The 19,229-nt window shown below is 43.5% G+C and overlaps 1 protein-coding gene across 3 annotated transcripts in view; it reads right to left on the bottom strand.

Annotated features, from left to right (window-relative positions):
• LOC134575465 (alpha-2-macroglobulin-like) overlaps window positions 1-19,229 on the bottom strand; it is a 312,276-nt gene that overhangs the window by 34,582 nt on the left and 258,465 nt on the right. For all 3 annotated transcript variants that reach the window (XM_063434760.1, XM_063434759.1, XM_063434758.1), the window contains exon 20: window positions 1,710-1,836. In XM_063434760.1, coding sequence (XP_063290830.1) covers window positions 1,710-1,836 — 127 coding nt within the window. The remainder of the gene's footprint in view (window positions 1-1,709; window positions 1,837-19,229) is intronic.

Below are 19,229 nucleotides of genomic sequence, written 5' to 3' on the forward strand. Positions count from 1 at the left end.
AATTTATTTATTATGATCATGTACATAGGTAAATGTTCAATCTATCTAACAAGACAGATTGAAGTCAGGGCCACCATCATGGAGAACTTGTAGGAGCATACCGTCTGAGCAAATTAAAAGAGGAAAAACAACTGGGGAAAAAAAGACAGATAAGAGAATATTTGAACCAAAAGAAGGACCAGAATGAAAAACAATAGTAGGTGAGTAAGATGAGAGGTGTGGGAATTAAATAGTACTTGAAACCATTCCCACAACGTCAGGCTTAGGTCAGTTATCACAGTACATCCTGCTTTTTAAAAGAATGCACTGCTCACCTTGTGTCTTGATATTTGAAGAGTTCTATAATGGAGGGATGGACAGTCCCAATAAATAGTCTTTAATGGCAACTTTTTTTTCTGACTGTACAAATAGCAAATACTAACTAATAATTTGCCATAACAGCAAATCAGCTGCCTTTGCTTCTTTCTCTGAGTATAACATTCCGTAGTGGATTGCAAGAGCATAATCTGGAAATCTATTCATAAACAGGGCTATACATTGGACAAAAGGTCACGCATTTAGGCTGGAAGAAAAGAGATTTCGTCTAAGGCAAATAAAAGGTTTTTTTTTACAGTAAGAGCAATAAGGATGTGGAATTCTCTGCCTGAAGAAGTGGTTTTATCAGAGTCTATACAGATGTTTAAACTGCAATTGGATAAATACTTGCAAAAACATAACATACAGGGATATAATTTCTAATTAGTGGGGTAATAGCTGGTTAATCCAAGGAGACATCTGACTGCTATTTTGGGGTCAAGAAGGAATTTTTTCCGAGTTTGTTGCAAAATTGAAAGCACTTCAGACTGTTTTTGTTTTTTTTGCCTTCTTTTAGATCAAAAGCAAAAACATATGTGAGGAAGGCTGAACTTGTTGGATGCAAGTCTCTTTTCAGCTATGTAACTATGTAAGTATGTAACTATGTAACTATGTAATGAGGTCTCTGTCAAACCCAAAGGTAACACCTTGCACCAAAAACTCTACAAGCTATGAGGACCCAACAACACTAACTACTCAAATCCAATATACTATGGGTGGTTACATTCTGTGATATTAAAACTATTACACATTTGAACATGTTATAAAATTAAATAAGATTGCTGAGCTTATTTTGAGGTTTAAATAATACTGCATTTTGTCATGTTATTGAAATACCTGCCCAAGAGTTATTTTTAAATGGGAAAACAGTCAAATTGGGGACACGGATTTAGATTAAAAACATTTCAATAAATAGTAATCTCTTGATAAAATAAAATGAACATCACATATATTAAATAAATATTTATTAACAGAAACTATGATAGAAAATATGATAGGGACCACACTCAGTTCCTGTTGAACAACAGGTAATGAACTGACAAAGACCTGTGTACAAGTCGAAACGTTGCTTTATCACTATATTGACCAAATAAATCTGCTTGAATTTGGAACACAGTGAGTGCCTGAATATCTCTTTATATGTAAAATAATGTAGTTGTGATGTACTGAAGAATGCAAACTAGCTAAAAAGTAATGGGGGTTTCACAGCACATGTAATATAACTCCTTCCAGAGTGAAGAAGTATTGCACATGTGAGATTTAAACTGCTATCTGATCTCTGGCATGAGCATCCAAATTACAATCAAGACAGAACAATTATTTGTATCAAATGATAAAATAGGTCTAATTCTCACCTAGTTTAGTGGCTTTCAGGTTCCAGTGAAAGGTTTTACTTTCATCTGCACAGAGACAGCTAGTATGCTGACAGTCAGTACAGGGCTCCTCATCTAACTCTTCAGATTCCTTTAGCGTGACTTTCACCTGTAAATGAAAAAGTCAATGCAGTAAATACAGCAGTGCCTACAGTCATGTCTTACATTTGTACGTGTAGAAATAACTTCTACTTCCTCCAGGTATGTGTACATTTAAATCCAACAAGCCTGTGGCAACCACAGGGTTATACACCAAAATTAGAATTTAAAGTAAATTCAAATTGAATTTCAAATAAAATGTCAAAGTAGTCAAACCGGAACCATAGCGGACTTAGAGAATTCTTCTGAATCTGCTATTTTGGCCTTACATTGGAAATGCCCTATCAGTCTTTGTTTGGAGGTTAGGACAAATTCTCTATGCTATAACATATATGTAACGGAGCTCCCTGTACCCCTGGCTGGGAACCTCCACCAAGGACCACTTCCTAGCTGGAACATGGGACAAACCGCAGCACTTCAGCCCCAGTCGCAGTGGCTTGACTGGAGTCCTGGAACCACTCCCTCCTGAAGCCGAAATGGGGAACTCGCTCTGCAGTGAAAATTGCTACAAATGATCAATTAGGCTTAACAAGCTCCAGGATGGTCTCTGGTTTGTGTGACTGGTAGGTTCCCGAACCATACAGTCCTAATACATGAACTGAGACTTTTACATTACATTTTACAGGGTACATAGTCTGTGGGCAGGAGGCTGGCAAGGATGCTCCTCCAGGAGCTCGTGGCAAACTCACTTAGAAAGGGGAGTTTGTCACAATAGATGTAACTGATTTATTACAAGTATTTATTACAACTGATTGCAATTGTACTACTTGGTTGACATTTGAGAAAAAAGCCTCCTGGAAAACTACTTACTGGTAGTTATGGCTTTCTACCAACACTAGTGCTTTCTGATTATGAGCAGAGTAGATTTTTATAATACAATACCAACCTTCTACTACATTTATATGGCGTATACTGCGCCCAAATATTATATGTACATACACCTCTGCAAGGGAAAGTTGGTAAAATACCTTGGAGTAATAAAACAGAGAAAAATGATAGTGCAATACAGTATATAACAGTGCAAATATTTGTGCTGGGTAACTGTAAGAAAATCACTCACATACGGTAGAGCTATATAAGAGCTCTACTTTTTTCAGCGTGGACGGTACAATCCCCGTCTAAGGATACAGGATGGTAAAGATGGTACTGGTCCTCCAAATGCACAATGGGGATAAAAGAGAAAAACGCTCTGATAGTGTAGTAAGTACTATAAAATCAGGATAGTAGGATAAAGTAATGTACTTACAATTTGTAGAGCAAGACCTGCTCTAGTTATCACAGCATGGGCGGTACTATCCCCACCTAAGGATATGATGGCACCAGGTAGTTAGCAGGACATCAAAAGTGAATATATTAAAATAATAAAAGATAGATGGCTAAATGTAATAAAATAGACTATTTATTATAAAATATAACATATAAAAATATAGGTACAAATGTCCAAAAGAGGGGGGTGTCCCACGTGACGCGTTTCGCCTCTCCAGAGGCTTTATCAAAAGTGTGGGGTGGTTCCTCAGTGTCCTGTATAAGTATGGGCGAGTTGATTGCAGAACGCTACCTGGTGAGTCTTTCTTCCGGTTTCGTGATGCGTACCGGAAGTGATGTGGCAGAAGGGGGGGCGATCAGTGAGTGCTGGCCTTGATTTGCGTTTCATTGTGGACCGCACGCGTCATAACAGGAAGTGACGCGGCATATTGAGAGTCTCTGCGGTCACGTGTCTTCTGCTTGGAACGCACGCATCATCAAAAATGGCGTGTGTTGCGTTCCAAATGTAAAAAAACTATATCTCCCATATATGAACATAGGGGGATAATACAAAAAAGCGAAACATGTGTAAATAAGCTAACCCTTGTATTTATATCACATGGGGATAATATGGAACATCTTATAAAAGCATAATCTGGGGAGGGTAATAGATATAAAATAATCATAACACATATCTATAATATCTATTAGTGTATAAAACCATATATGTAGGCAATAAGTAATAAGATAAGAATATATACAATGATAAATAGCAATGGCATTATATCTTGTATCTACAAAACAGGAGGACAATATAGCAACAGATATACAGTGCAAATAGATATGATGGGTGTATTGTGGTAAGAGAGGAGGAGACATATTACACAAAGAGGAGGGGAGGCTTAATCCTAAGAGTATAAAAATAATATAAAAATAATATGGATAAAAGGCAAATAATCAAAAAGGGGGGGGGGTTGATTAAAAGGGCATAGCTGGAACGGATATATGGTAAAAACTGGAAAATTATGGTAAAAAATGTATGGTAAAAATTATATATAGTAATTTTTTTATTTATTTTTTTAAAAGGAATGTGTATAAAATGGGAGTTATAAAAAGTTATATAAATCAAATTCAATATTTAATCCTTTGGGGTGTAGGGTATCTAAATAGTATACCCATTTCATCTCTGTCTTTCCAATCTGTTTAATAATATCGCCGCCTCTCCAGTGTTTATTAACAATTGCGATGCCCGTGAAAGTAAGCAGTTTAGGGTTATTATCATGCGTGCAAAGGTGAGAAGAGACAGCGTGGTTGGCAAAGCCCTTTTCTATATTTCGGCAATGCTCTGCTATTCTGACTTTAAGAGGTCTGATAGTTCTACCGATATATTGAAGCCCACATGGGCATTCTAAAAGGTAAATTACATTTTTGCTATTGCAAGTAATAATGTTTTTAATATTGTATATTTTTCCGGTGTTACTGGATCTAAAATCGGTAGTTACTTTAGGTGTTGATTTGGTTTTCTTGCATGCTATACAACAATTGCATTTAAAAAAGCCTTTTTTTGTTGTCATGAAGTTATCTGTTTTCTTTGTGTCTGCTTTTGTAAAAATTTTTGTAATGTGCATCTTTAAATTGGGGGCACCTCTAAAAATTATTTTCGGTTTGTCAGGTATAATTTTACCTAATACCTCATCTTCTTTTAAAAGGTGCCAATGTTTATTTAAAATATATCTAAGTTGTTTGTTTTTATTGTTAAAATCCATTACAATAGGTATTGTAAAATCTTGTTTAGCGTCTTTCTTCTTTTTGTGCACCAATTCTTTCCTATTTAAAAACAAAGTCTCCTTAATAGTCTCTTCTACTTTAATATCCTTATATCCTTTTTGTATGAATCTTTTATTTAGCTCATATGCCTGTTTGTTAAAAATTGGGGTTTCAGAACAGTTCCTTCTGAGTCTTAACATTTGGCTCTTAGGTATGTTATCAAGCCAAACTTTATTGTGGCAGCTATTAGTCTTTATATAGTTATTGACATGTACATCCTTGAAATGGGTTTTAGTATGTATTTTATTATTTTTAATATATATGTCGGGGGCGGAGCCTGGCAGCCATCCTGAATAGACGCCATCAAAGCTTGCTCCTCCAAAATCTACCACAATCTGCCAAAAATCGACCCCATCAAGCCCCATCTACCCACCAAAAACACCCAGCACCTACCAGCAAACACCCTGCACCGTTTCATGCCTTTCTTTCAGGCACCCAAACAACCCAGACGCAAACTCAAAGCTGCGGCCTACCGCGCCACTCCAATCCTGGGCCTAGAGGCCTTCCTCGGCGGGATCTACCCGGAACTCCCTCCTCTCAACGCGGCCGCAAGCAAAACAGAAATGGGCCGCCGCTCACAAAAACCCGCAACCGGCCACTGCACACAAGGTAGGGATATCGGAGAGATGCTCCTCCGGCCCACACACCCTGAACCGGCCCAGGCCACTCCACTCCACGCCAGCAGCCTGACCTCCGACCCGCACGGAGATGAGCCGATCACAGCGGCGACCCCCTTGGCTGATCACACACCACCACCAGAACCCCTAGATGATTCAGCCCCCACCACCAAAGGGGACTTAAAAGCACTATGGGCAAATATACAAAACTTACTAGCAGCCGATGTCGCAAGGGTTAAGGCAGACATATCACAAGTAACAGAACGTGTTGGAACGGCAGAGGCAGACATCAAAGTCGTTCAGGATGAAGTTTCCAGCCTTAAAGACACAGTCCAACAAATACAAATGGAACAACATGTCCTAGCTGCCCAACTCATGTCCCTTGAAGATAGACAACGCCAAACCCACATTAAAATCAGGGGAGTACCCACCACAGTCCCAACCGAGGAACTAGCAAACTACGCGAGGCGACTCCTCGCCACGATCCTCCCTCAAGCTATCGCCAAGAAACTAGTCCTAGACGGGATCTACCGGGTCACAAGCACGGTACGAATCCCCCCCAGCACACCCAGAGATGTAATCCTGCGCTGCACGTCGATACAGGACAAGATACAGATAATGACAGCCCTGAAGGGTAAAACGCCTCTGGCCTTCGAGAGCTCCCAATTGACTTTCTTTCAGGACCTCACCAGAGCCACACTTCTAAGGCGTAAAACATTTGGGCCAGTCACAGCCTCACTACGCGCTGCTGACATACCCTACAGATGGGGACGCACTGGCTCACTGCTAGTACACCACAATGGGACTACCCATAACCTCACAACCCTGTCCGGAGCACCAGCCTTCCTATCTGCAATGGGACTATCTGCAATGGGACTGCAACCTTCGCATCTTAACCCCACACCTGCAAGTCAAATAGAAAATCGGGAACCAGAAGACGACCTAACGCCGACCCAGATAACGAGAAACCGACAATCTACAAACACCTAACTATGTGCAAAGGCTGAGCCTAAAAACAACGCATATACCTCGGGAACAATTTCCGATGCGGACCAAGACTTTACCGATACTCGGTTGAGATCCCCTCAAGTGCCTACACCATTGCATAACCCATCCCATGCACCCCTCCCTCCCCATGAGATGTATATGCATGTATTATTACTTTTTGTTTACCTGTTAACACCAGTAAAAATCTGTTCCTAAACCCTACCACTACTTACAGGAGGTACCCATGCACCCAACCACACCAAACAGACCTACACAACAGACAAATTGATGGCACCCACCTTAGATACACCCCTCCGTCTCCCCGCCACCCCCAAGGTAAGGGGAAATAGTCAAGATGCCACAGGCAGTACCCTGCAACGCGGAACCCCACACACACCTGATCAAGCACAAACTAAACCCTAAAACGGGGGCCCATAGACAGGTACTCACTGACATCTGACACCACAAGCCTGACCCAAACCTGTAACAAGCATGTATGCTCTTAGGACCCCAAGTAAAGCCACACTTGGCAACCACGAGCATTCATAGACACCCAAACCTGGAGTATCCCAGGGAACCAACACACAACCCACCACACCTGTCTACAACAGCACAACCCTGGGCGTGTCACCTAACTTGTCTACTATATAGAAAAAAGTGCTTAGTTTAACTTGTGTACCAATCTTATAAACCTGTATAATGTTTTCACATGCTTTGACACTGTATTCAGATACATACTTGAGATTGCTTGTCACAGCTGTTGTGGCAAGACAAGCATATATGTTATTAAGCCATGCACTAAGAAAATAAAGAATTTAAAAAAAATATATATATGTCAAGGTCAAGATAGGTCACTGTTGTGGTGCTAATATTAGCTGTTAGGGTGATGCCCTCGTTGTTGGTGTTGAGGAAGGATATGAACTCGTGTGTTGAGGAGACAGGGCCTCTCCATATGAAGAGAAGATCGTCAATATATCTCACATAGGCTACCAGGCTATCCACCCAGCTATGCCCACTCCAGACCATACGATCTTCCCAATCGGCCATGTAGAGGTTGGCATAGCTGGGTGCAAATCTGGTGCCCATGGCTGTACCAGTATTTTGAAGGTAGAACCCGTCCTTGAACCAAAAGAAATTGTTTTTCAGGATCAGGTCTATCCCCTCTATTACAAAGTCTATCTGTTCTTGAGGCATGTAGTTATCCTTTTCTAGTATTGTTCTCACTGCATTACATCCTTTGTCATGTTGAATGATTGTATAAAGTGATTTAACGTCACAAGTCATTAGTGTGCAATCCTCTTGCCATGTTATTGCTTCTAGTTTTTTAATAAGGTCAATCGTGTCTTTCAAATAAGACTTGGTTTTGACAACATAAGGCTGTAGCATAATGTCAATATATTCAGACAAGTTGGAAAGTGGTGATCCTATACCTGACACAATAGGACGGCCCGGGGGGTTGTTAAGATCCTTGTGGATTTTAGGTAAAAAATATATGACTGGAATTTTTGGATGTATTATGTGGATGTATTTATATTCTTTGTCATCTATTATACCACAATCTTTTCCTCTATCTAAATAGGCTTTTAGTTTACTCTTAATATCAGTAATGGGGTTGCTTTTTAATTTGGTATACGTGGATGTGTCATTTAGTTGATTGTAGGCCTCGACTTCGTATTTTTCGCTTGATAAGATTACAAGTCCTCCGCCTTTATCGGCAGGCTTGATTACTATCGATGGATCGTTATAGAGGTCTTTTAGTATTTGTCTCTCTTTTTTATTGATGTTGGCTTTATCGTTTGTTGCGCTGTTCAAGGTTTTTAGGTCTTTACATACTTTTATTTCAAACATCTCTAAAGCGCTAGATTTGCAGTGAGCTGGATAAAAGGTAGATTTATTCTTTAAAAAACTTTTTATGTAGGTGGTCTGGTTGTCATTACTATTTGTGTTAGTGGTGTTAGTATCTTTTTTGCCCATATAAAAACGTTTTAAGGTGGCATTCCTGACGAATTTATTAATTTCAATATATGCCAGAAAGGGATCATACTTTTTGGTTGGGGCAAACTTGTGACCTTGTTTTAATATGTTCATTTGAGTGTTATTCAGAGGTTTTCCTGATAAGTTAAAAATGCCGGTAGGGCTCTTATTGCTATCTTTGTCTAAAATCTCTCTATTCTTCCTTTTTTGTTCTCTTCTACCAGATCGTCTTCCTCTAAGTCTCGTTTGCGACTTTTGATGGGTGTAATGTTCAAACGATTTGTGTGTTTCTCTCTGTTTGTGGGAATTTCTAAAAAATAAGTCTCATCAAATGGTTCACAGAATGAGAGTGCATGGTATCTGTTGCTTTTTATATCATCTATTGGTGGGCTTGGTTTAAAAGGTGGCACCTTTTAAAAGAAGATGAGGTATTAGGTAAAATTATACCTGACAAACCGAAAATAATTTTTAGAGGTGCCCCCAATTTAAAGATGCACATTACAAAAATTTTTACAAAAGCAGACACAAAGAAAACAGATAACTTCATGACAACAAAAAAAGGCTTTTTTAAATGCAATTGTTGTATAGCATGCAAGAAAACCAAATCAACACCTAAAGTAACTACCGATTTTAGATCCAGTAACACCGGAAAAATATACAATATTAAAAACATTATTACTTGCAATAGCAAAAATGTAATTTACCTTTTAGAATGCCCATGTGGGCTTCAATATATCGGTAGAACTATCAGACCTCTTAAAGTCAGAATAGCAGAGCATTGCCGAAATATAGAAAAGGGCTTTGCCAACCACGCTGTCTCTTCTCACTTTTGCACGCATGATAATAACCCTAAACTGCTTACTTTCACGGGCATCGCAATTGTTAATAAACACTGGAGAGGCGGCGATATTATTAAACAGATTGGAAAGACAGAGATTAAATGGGTATACTATTTAGATACCCTACACCCCAAAGGATTAAATATTGAATTTGATTTATATAACTTTTTATAACTCCCATTTTATACACATTCCTTTTTTAAAAAAATTAAAAAATTACTATATATAATTTTTACCATACATTTTTTACCATAATTTTCCAGTTTTTACCATATATCCGTTCCAGCTATGCCCTTTTAATCAAACCCCCCCCCCCTTTTTGATTATTTGCCTTTTATCCATATTATTTTTATATTATTTTTATACTCTTAGGATTAAGCCTCCCCTCCTCTTTGTGTAATATGTCTCCTCCTCTCTTACCACAATACACCCATCATATCTATTTGCACTGTATATCTGTTGCTATATTGTCCTCCTGTTTTGTAGATACAAGATATAATGCCATTGCTATTTATCATTGTATATATTCTTATCTTATTACTTATTGCCTACATATATGGTTTTATACACTAATAGATATTCTAGATATGTGTTATGATTATTTTATATCTATTACCCTCCCCAGATTATGCTTTTATAAGATGTTCCATATTATCCCCATGTGATATAAATACAAGGGTTAGCTTATTTACACATGTTTCGCTTTTATGTATTATCCCCCTATGTTCATATATGGGAGATATAGTTCTTTTACATTTGGAACGCAACACACGCCATTTTTGATGATGCGTGCGTTCCAAGCAGAAGACACGTGACCGCAGAGACTCTGAATATGCCGCGTCACTTCCTGTTATGACGCGTGCGGTCCACAATGAAACGCAAATCAAGGCCAGCACTCACTGATCGCCCCCCCTTCTGCCACATCACTTCCGGTACGCATCACGAAACCGGAAGAAAGACTCACCAGGTAGCGTTCTGCAATCAACTCGCCCATACTTATACAGGACACTGAGGAACCACCCCACACTTTTGATAAAGCCTCTGGAGAGGCGAAACGCGTCACGTGGGACACCCCCCTCTTTTGGACATTTGTACCTATATTTTTATATGTTATATTTTATAATAAATAGTCTATTTTATTACATTTAGCCATCTATCTTTTATTATTTTAATATATTCACTTTTGATGTCCTGCTAACTACCTGGTGCCATCATATCCTTAGGTGGGGATAGTACCACCCATGCTGTGATAACTAGAGCAGGTCTTGCTCTACAAATTGTAAGTACATTACTTTATCCTACTATCCTGATTTTATAGTACTTACTACACTATCAGAGCGTTTTTCTCTTTTATCCCCATTGTGCATTTGGAGGACCAGTACCATCTTTACCATCCTATATCCTTAGACGGGGATTGTACCGTCCACGCTGAAAAAAGTAGAGCTCTTATATAGCTCTACCGTATGTGAGTGATTTTCTTACAGTTACCCAGCACAAATATTTGCACTGTTATATACTGTATTGCACTATCATTTTTCTCTGTTTTATTACTCCGAGGTATTTTACCAACTTTCCCTCGCAGAGGTGTATGTACGTATAATATTTGGGCGCAGTATACGCCATATTTTATATTTTCTGTTTCACCAATACACAAGGTTTGGGAATCCTTGTATTGTATACAGCAGCCCCTATTGTTATTTTATGTATATACCCTGTTTTTTCTTTACTACATTTATATGTTTTCAAGAACTATGCTTAAGCTGTAGAGATGTCGCGAACATAACATTTTCCGTTCGCGAACGGCGAACGAGAATTTCCGCAAATGTTCGCCACAATAGTGATGGAAAAGTTGTTTCAAGTTGTTTCAAGGGGACTAACACCTGGACTGTGGCATGCCGGAGGGGAATCCATGGCAAAACTCCCATGGAAAATTACATAGTTGATGCAGAGTCTGGTTTTAATCCATAAAGGGCATAAATCACCTAACATTCCTAAATTGTTTGGAATAACATGCTTTAAAACATCAGGTATGATGTTGTATAGATCAGGTAGTGTAAGGGTTACTCCTGCTTCACAGTGACAGACCAAACTCCCCGTTTCACGCACCGCAAACAACCGCAAACAGTCCATTTGCACAACCGCAAACTCCCCATTTGCACAAGGTTGGATACCAAGCTAGCCATGTCCCGTTCCTTGTCCTCACTGATGTCATTGAAGGTCTCTTCCTCCACCCAGCCACGTACAACACCAAGGGTCTCCAAAAGGTGACAACAAGCCCCCTGGGACACCTGCTGTGTTTGGTCTTCCACCTCCTCATAGCCACCTTCCTCCTCTGACTCTTCAGACTTCTCTCTCTGCATTATTATAATGTGTGTTAAGTAGTACTATTCCTATCAGTTTAATCCCTGTTACATCCCCTATCAGGGGACGTGTATATGGCATCGATTTTAGGAACCGGGAGATGGAAAAAGATGCTTGGTCGGTCCTCCTACTTCAAATTTGGGGCACTGCGCGTGCAATCTACTGTGCCACCAGATAGGAGTGGTGTGTTAAGTAGTACTATTCTTATCAGTTTAATCCCTGTTACGTCTCCCTCATCAGGCCTTTTTTAGTCTAATCTATCGCCCACTGTCAGTCCCTTCAGGATCCATCCCTCATTCATCTTAATAAAAGGTGAGGTAATCTAGACTTTTTTGACCTAGGCGACTTCTCTTCTCAGTGACAATACATCCTGCTGCACTGAAGGTCCTTTCTGACAGGACACTTGAAGCAGGGCAGGCCAGAAGTTCTATCGCAAATTGGGATAGCTCAGGCCACAGGTCAAGCCTGCACACCCAGTAGTCAAGGGGTTCATCGCTCTGAGTGTCGATATCTGCAGTTAAGGCGAGGTAGTCTGCTACCTGATGGTCGAGTCGTTCTCGGACCGTGAAGGGCTGTGGCGATGCATAGGACTTAAAGAGCTCTGCATGTCCTCCATCAACAACACGTCTGTAAAGCGTCCTGTCCTTGCCGGCGTGGTCGTGGGAGGAGGAGGATTACTTTCACCTCTTCCCCTGTTAGATTTCTGTTGTGCTGTGACATCACCTTTATATGCTGTGTAAAGCATACTTTTTAATTTATTTTGGAACTGCTGCATCCTTTCCGACTTGCGGTAATTTGGTAACATTTCAGGCACTTTCTGCTTATACCGGGGGTCTAGTAGCGTGGACACCAAGTACAGGTCGTTCTCCTTCAGCCTTTTTATACGAGGGTCCCTCAACAGGCACGACAGCATGAAAGACCCCATTTGCACAAGGTTGGATGCCGAGCTACTCATTTCCCTTTCCTCCTCCTCGGTGATCTCAATGAAGGTATGTTCTTCCCCCCAGCCTCGTACAACACCACGGGTACCAGATAGGTGACAACGAGCACCCTGGGATGCCTGTTGTGGTTGTTCTTCCTCCTCCTCTTCAAAGCCACATTCCTCCTCTGACTACTCTTCCTCACAATCCTCTTCCAGTGTTGCCGCAGGTCCAGCAAGCGATGCTGATAAGGCTGTTTCTGGTGGTGATGGTTACCACAACTTTTCCTCTTCACTCTCATCTTCGGCCCGATCCAGCACTCTTTGCAGGGCACGCTCCTGGAAGAAAACAAATGGTATGATGTCGCTGATGGTGCCCTCGGTGCGACTGACTAGGTTTGTCACCTCCTCAAAAGGACGCATGAGCCTACAGGCATTGCGCATGAGCGTCCAGTAACGTGGCAAAAAAATTCCCAGCTCAGCAGAGGCTGTCCTAACACCCCGGTCATACAAATAGTCGTTAACGGCTTTTTCTTGTTGGAGCAGGCGGTCGAACATTAGGAGTGTTGAATTCCAACGTGTCGGGCTGTCGCAAATCAAGCGCTTCACTGGCATGTTGTTTCGCCGCTGGATATCTGAAAGGTGCGCCATGGCCATGTAAGAATGCCTGAAATGGCCACACACCTTCCTGGCCTGCTTCAGAACGTCCTGTAAGCCTGGGTACTTATGCACAAAGCATTGTACAATCAGATTACACACATGTGCCATGCACGGCATATTTATCAACTTGCCCAAATTCAATGCCGCCAACAAATTTATTCCGTTGTCACAAACCACTTTGCCGATCTTCAGCTGGTGTGGAGTCAGCCACTGATCCACCTGTGCGTTCAGGGTGGACAGGAGTGCTGGTCTGGTGTGACTCTCTGCTTTCAGGCAAGTCAACCCCAAGACGGTGTGACACTGCCGTATCCGGGATGTGGAATAGTACCTGGGGAGCTGGGGGGTGCCGTTGATGTGGAGCAAGACGCAGCAGTAGGAGGACTCAGCCGAGGAGGTTATGGAAGAGGATGGAGTAGGAGGAGTGGAGGAGGTGGCAGCAGGAATGCCTGCAAGTCGCGGCGGTGTCACCAACTCCTCTGCAGAGCCACGCATTCCATGCTTGGCAGCCGTCAGCAGGTTTACCCAATGCGCAGTGTAGGTGATATACCTGCCCTGACCATGCTTTGCAGACCAGGTATCAGTGGTCAGATGGACCCTTGCCCCAACACTGTGTGCCAGTCATGCCATTGTTCCTTTTGCACAATTGAGTACAGGTTGGGGATTGCCTTTTGTGAAAATAAATTTTGGCAGGGTACCTTCCACAGCAGTGTCCCAATAGCTACAAATTTTTGGAACGCCTCAGACTCCACCAGCTTGTTTGGTAAAAGCTGGTGGGCTAAGAGTTCAGACAAGCCAGCTGTCAGACGCCGGGCAAGGGGGTGACTTTGTGACATTGGCTTCTCACGCTCAAACATGTCCTTGACAGACACCTGACTGTGGGCAGATGAGCAGGAACTGCTCAAGGCGAGAGACGGAGTGGCGGATGGTTGAGAGGGGGCAAGGAGGACAGCAGTGATTGACGTGGCTGAAGATGTTGGACCAGGAGGAGGATGGCGGCTTTGAGTTTGTGTGCTGCTTGTACTCATGTGTTGATCCCATAGGTGTTTGTGATGTGCGATCATGTGTCTTCGCAAAGCAGTTGTACCTAGGTGGGTGTTGGACTTCCCACGACTCAGTTTCTTTTGGCACAGGTTGCAAATGGCATCGCTGTTGTCAGAGGCAGACATACAAAAAAAATGCCACACTGCTGAGCTCTGCAATGATGGAATTCTGGTGGTGGCAATAGCATGCGTTGATTGGCGTGCTGTCTGGCTGACCTCGGGTGCCGATGCAGGCTGTCTGACTGTGCCACTAACTCCTTGCGACGACCTCCCCCTGCTTCCAACTAGTCTCCTCCTCCTCTCTGTCTCCCCATCTGAACTTTCCCCCTGTTCTTCTCTTCTAGCGGGCACCCACGTGACATCCAGGGCCGGACTGGCCCACCGGGATACCGGGAAATTTCCCGGTGGGCCGCCGGCACCTGGGGCCGGGCAGACCGCTGGCTGGGGAGGTCTGCTGGTCGGCGGCCGCTGGCTGGGGAGGTCTGCTGGCGGCCGCAGGGGGAGCAGGCTCTTCTGTCTCTGCTCCCCCGCCCTCGCGCGCAGCTTAATGAGACCGGGGCCGGAATATGACGTCATATTCCGGCGCCGGTCTCTTGCTAGCGCGCGAGGGCGGGGGAGCAGAGACAGAAGAGCCTGCTCCCCCTGCGCCCGCCAGCAGACCTCCCCAGCCAGTGGCCGCCGGCCAGCAGACCTCTCCAGCCAGCGGCCGCCGGCCAGCAGACCTCCCCAGCCAGCGGCCGCCGGCCAGCAGTCCTCCCCCAGCCAGCGGCCAGCAGAAGACCTCCCCCTGCGTCCACTAGCCCACCCAGCCGGTCACCAACAGGTAAAATATGTAATTCTGTCAGTGTCAGTGTGAGTGTGTGTGTGTGTGTGTGTGTCTGTCTGTGTCATTGTGTGTGTGTGTGTCATTATGTGTGTGTCTGTGTCATTATGTGTGTGTCTGTGTCATTATGTGTGTGTCTGTGTCATTGTGTGTGTGTCTGTGTCATGGTGTGTGTCTGTGTCATTGTGTGTCTGTGTCATGGTGTGTGTGTGTATGTGTGTTTGTGTCATAGTGTGTGTGTGTGTGTGTCTGTCATTGTGTGTGTGTGTGTGTGTGTCTGTATCGTGTCTGTGTCATGGTGTGTGTGTGTCGGTGTCATTGTGTGTGTGTCTGTGTCATTATGTGTCTGTGTCATGGTGTATCTGTGTGTCTGTGTGTATTTAAAAAGTGTTTTTACTCACCTTTTTTTTTCTCCCCACGCCGTGCTGGTCTCCCCTCGACTGGCCCTGCCTCTATGGCTGAGATCATCAAGCATGATGATCTGAGCCAATCCAATGCTCTGCCATAGGATTGGCTGCAAAGGTGCTGCACACTGTGCAATCACGCTGTGCAGCACTGACACAGGAAGCACCTCTAGTGACTGTCTGAGTGACTGTCACTAGAGGTGTCACTAGGAAGCAATGTAAACACTGCATGTGAGTATGCGTAATGTATTATTAAATTAAAAGGACCAATATTATATATTAGAAAAAAAAAAAAAAATATATATATATATATATATATATATATATATATATATATATATATATAACAACCATCTGGGGTGGCAAGACATTGCCTTACATATTACATACGGCAATATAAATGACTTATGGGGCTGGCATAGATTTTTTTTTTCCAGGGCTGCTTTGTATCCCCAGTCCGGCCCTGGTGACATCCACGGACGCATCGTCATCATCAACCGCTTCGATGGTATCTGACAACTCAGCAAAGGAAGCAGCAGCGGGTACAACATCATCATCATGACACCGTACGTCCATGTGTGTAATGCTGCCTGACTGAGACATATCCCTGTTATCTACATCCTCTGGCAATAATGGTTGTGCATCACTCATTTCTTCCAACTGATGTGTAAATAACTCCTGTGACAGATCAAGTGAAGCGGCTGTGGTGCTAGTGTTGGTGGTGGCGGCAGGCGGGCGAGTGGTAACTTTAGAGGTGCCCGAAGCTAAGCTGGAGGAGGATGGTGCTTCAAGGTTCAGAGCGGAAGCTGTAGAAGATTGGGTGTCCTGTGTTAGCCAGTCAACTATGTCCTCAGAACTTTTCGAGTTCAGGGTATGTGGCCTCTGAACTCTGGGCATTATTCTAGGGCCAAAGGGAATCACAGCACTACGACCACGACGGCCTCTGTGGGGTGGCCTGCCTCTGCATGTCATTTTTTTTTGATTAGTGGTACTATGCGTGCAAGCTACTGTGACAACAGATATTAGTGGCACTGTGCGCTGGCAGAAGTTGGCAGAGTAGATGCTGTAGGCCTGACACACACGCTTGCAGACCGGTAACTGCTATTCAATCTATTACAGTCAAAATTTTTTTTTTTTTTTAAATGTACACTACTGTTACACCAGATATGAGTTGCACTGGTGTGACACTGTGCCCTGGCAGGCCCTGATACGCACACGTGTGAAGTGACTGCTATTATATTACAGTTAGAGAAGTCCCGAACAGTTTGCTGGCGAATAGTTCCAGGTGAATATAGCTTGTTATATAGCTTGTTCGCCACGGATGTCGAACATATGCGATGTTCAGTCCGCCCCCTATTCATCATCATTGAGTAAACTTTGACCCTGTACCTCACAGTCAGCAGACACATTCCAGCCAATCAGCAGTAGACCCTCCCTCCCAGACCCTCCCACCTCCTGGACAGCATCCATTTTAGATTCATTCGGAAGCTGCATTATTTTTTTTTTGTATTATTTTTTTATTTTATTTTTTATACGGAAGTGTGTTATATTTGAGCATGCTAGGCTGAACGTGCGTATATCATGGCTAGTTGCACTGAGGATATGAGTATATAGCAGTACATTGTTGTGAAAGATGGCTGTCATGTTTAAGGTGTAGCTTGCACGTTATCAACTGTGTATTTATATCAGCAGCTCCACCACTAGTTATAAATCAAGTGTGAGTCGCCCCATGAGATGAGACTATTGAATAACATAATACATGAACGGTTAAGGTAAAGCCATGTAAGGAACTATGAATAAACTATACAATAAACTCTTTAGGAGGTGTAATAATGACATGTTTAAACGCTTGCTACTTTACAATTAGTTAATGTGCAGAGAGCAGTTCATGTGATCAAAGGCATGGTGTGGAGGATCGGCTATAGTGGGACATGCTTGGCAGGCTGCTGTTTACTGCTTGTGCTCATCCGATCCCTTCTGGGGGCCAGGTGCAGACCATGGGAGTCCCTGATACGTGGAACAACAAAGGCAAGTCTCTGGCTGAGTGCCGGGTTTGCGGCTTGAGGTGGTGGAAGCTTGTTTTGTCGGGTGGTCGGATATGTCCCTGTGGTGCTTCATGTCCGGTGCGGGATTGTGGTAGCGAGTGCTTGACGTGGGGCAGGCTCTGCATTTCTGTTTGTGCCTCCGGTCCTGTCTTCGACGCCTTTTGCGTTGGTGGATTTTAATGGGGACTGCTTCGCTTAGCTGTGGTGGAGCTTGTTGGGGCTTCCTGCTTATTATTTGCTTCCAAAATTGATTAAAGAGTCTGTCCAGCTTAGTCTCAATATCCTGCCATGCTTTGCTGGTACCAGGAGGACACGCGGCTGCCGCCATATTGGGAGAGTCGCAGATAAGCATGTCAGCCTGGGCGGCTGTGCTCTGTGCGTCCATTAGCTCCAGACAGCCTCTCAGGGGTGGACCAGGATAACCCCCACCGGTCCGAGGGGGGGGGGTAACGGAGCTCCTGCCGGGAAGTAGATGCTCCTGGACATCCCAGGATCAGGAGACCGGCCGCCTCTCCCGCCCGGTGAGCACCAGGCCACACTTGCCACGTGGAGGTAAGTAAGACTCTGTCAAGTTGCTGACCGCTATTAAGCATGTCGGGTTGGTCAGGTAGGAGCAACATTGCTGGGTCATCCAATTCTGGGGTGAAATTCGCTTGTTGATAGCTGCTTAAAGTGAGATATTGAGGGAGCTCACACGAAGTGCATCTTTCCTCCATGACAGCTAGGCCCCGCCCCCCGGAAGCTGCATTCTTAGTGAGAGGAGGGACAGTGTAGCTGCTGCTGATTTAATAGGGAAATCGATAGCTAGGCTAGTGTATTCAGTGTCCACTACAGTCCTGAAGGACTCATCTGATCTCTGCTGTAAGGACAGCACCCCAAAAAGCCATTTTAGGGCTAGAACATCAGTCTGCTTTTTTTTTTCTGTGTAATCTAATTGCAGTTGCCTGCCTGCCAGCGTGTGTGTCAGGTGTATACTGTGCCCACTTGCCCAGTGCCACCACTCATATTTGGTGTCACAATAGCTTGCATTTAAAAAAATAAATAAAAAACATTTTTGACTGTAATATAATAGCAGTCAGTTTCCTTCACACGTGTGCGTTTCAGGGCCTGCCATGGCACAGTGTCACACCAGCGCAACTCATATCTGGTGTAACAGTAGTGTACATTTTAAAAAAAAATTAAAAATTTGACTGTAATAGATTGAATAGCAGTTAGTTGTCTGCAAGCGTGTGTGTCAGGCCTACAGCGTCTACTCTGCCAACTTCTGCCAGCGCACAGCGGCACTCATATCTGTTGTCACAGTAGCTTGCACGCATAGTACCACTAATCGAAAAAAAAATTACAGGTAGAGGCAGGCCACCCCGCAGGGGCCGTCGTGGTCGTGGTGCTGTGATTACCTTTGGCTCTAGAATAATGCCCAGTGTTCAGAGGCCACGTACCCTGAACTCGAAAAGTTCCGAGGACATAGTTGACTGGCTAACACAGGACACCCAATCTTCTACAGCTTCCGCTCGGAACCTTGACGTACCATCCTCCTCCAGCTTAGCTTCGGGCACCTCTCAAGTTACCACTCGCCCGCCTGCCGCCACCACCAACACTAGCACCACAGCCGCTTCACTTGATCTGTCAGAGGAGTTATTTACACATCAGTTGGAAGAAATG

The sequence above is a fragment of the Pelobates fuscus genome, chromosome 10 (assembly GCF_036172605.1).
Source record: "Pelobates fuscus isolate aPelFus1 chromosome 10, aPelFus1.pri, whole genome shotgun sequence".
Classification (NCBI taxonomy): Eukaryota; Metazoa; Chordata; class Amphibia; order Anura; family Pelobatidae; genus Pelobates; species Pelobates fuscus.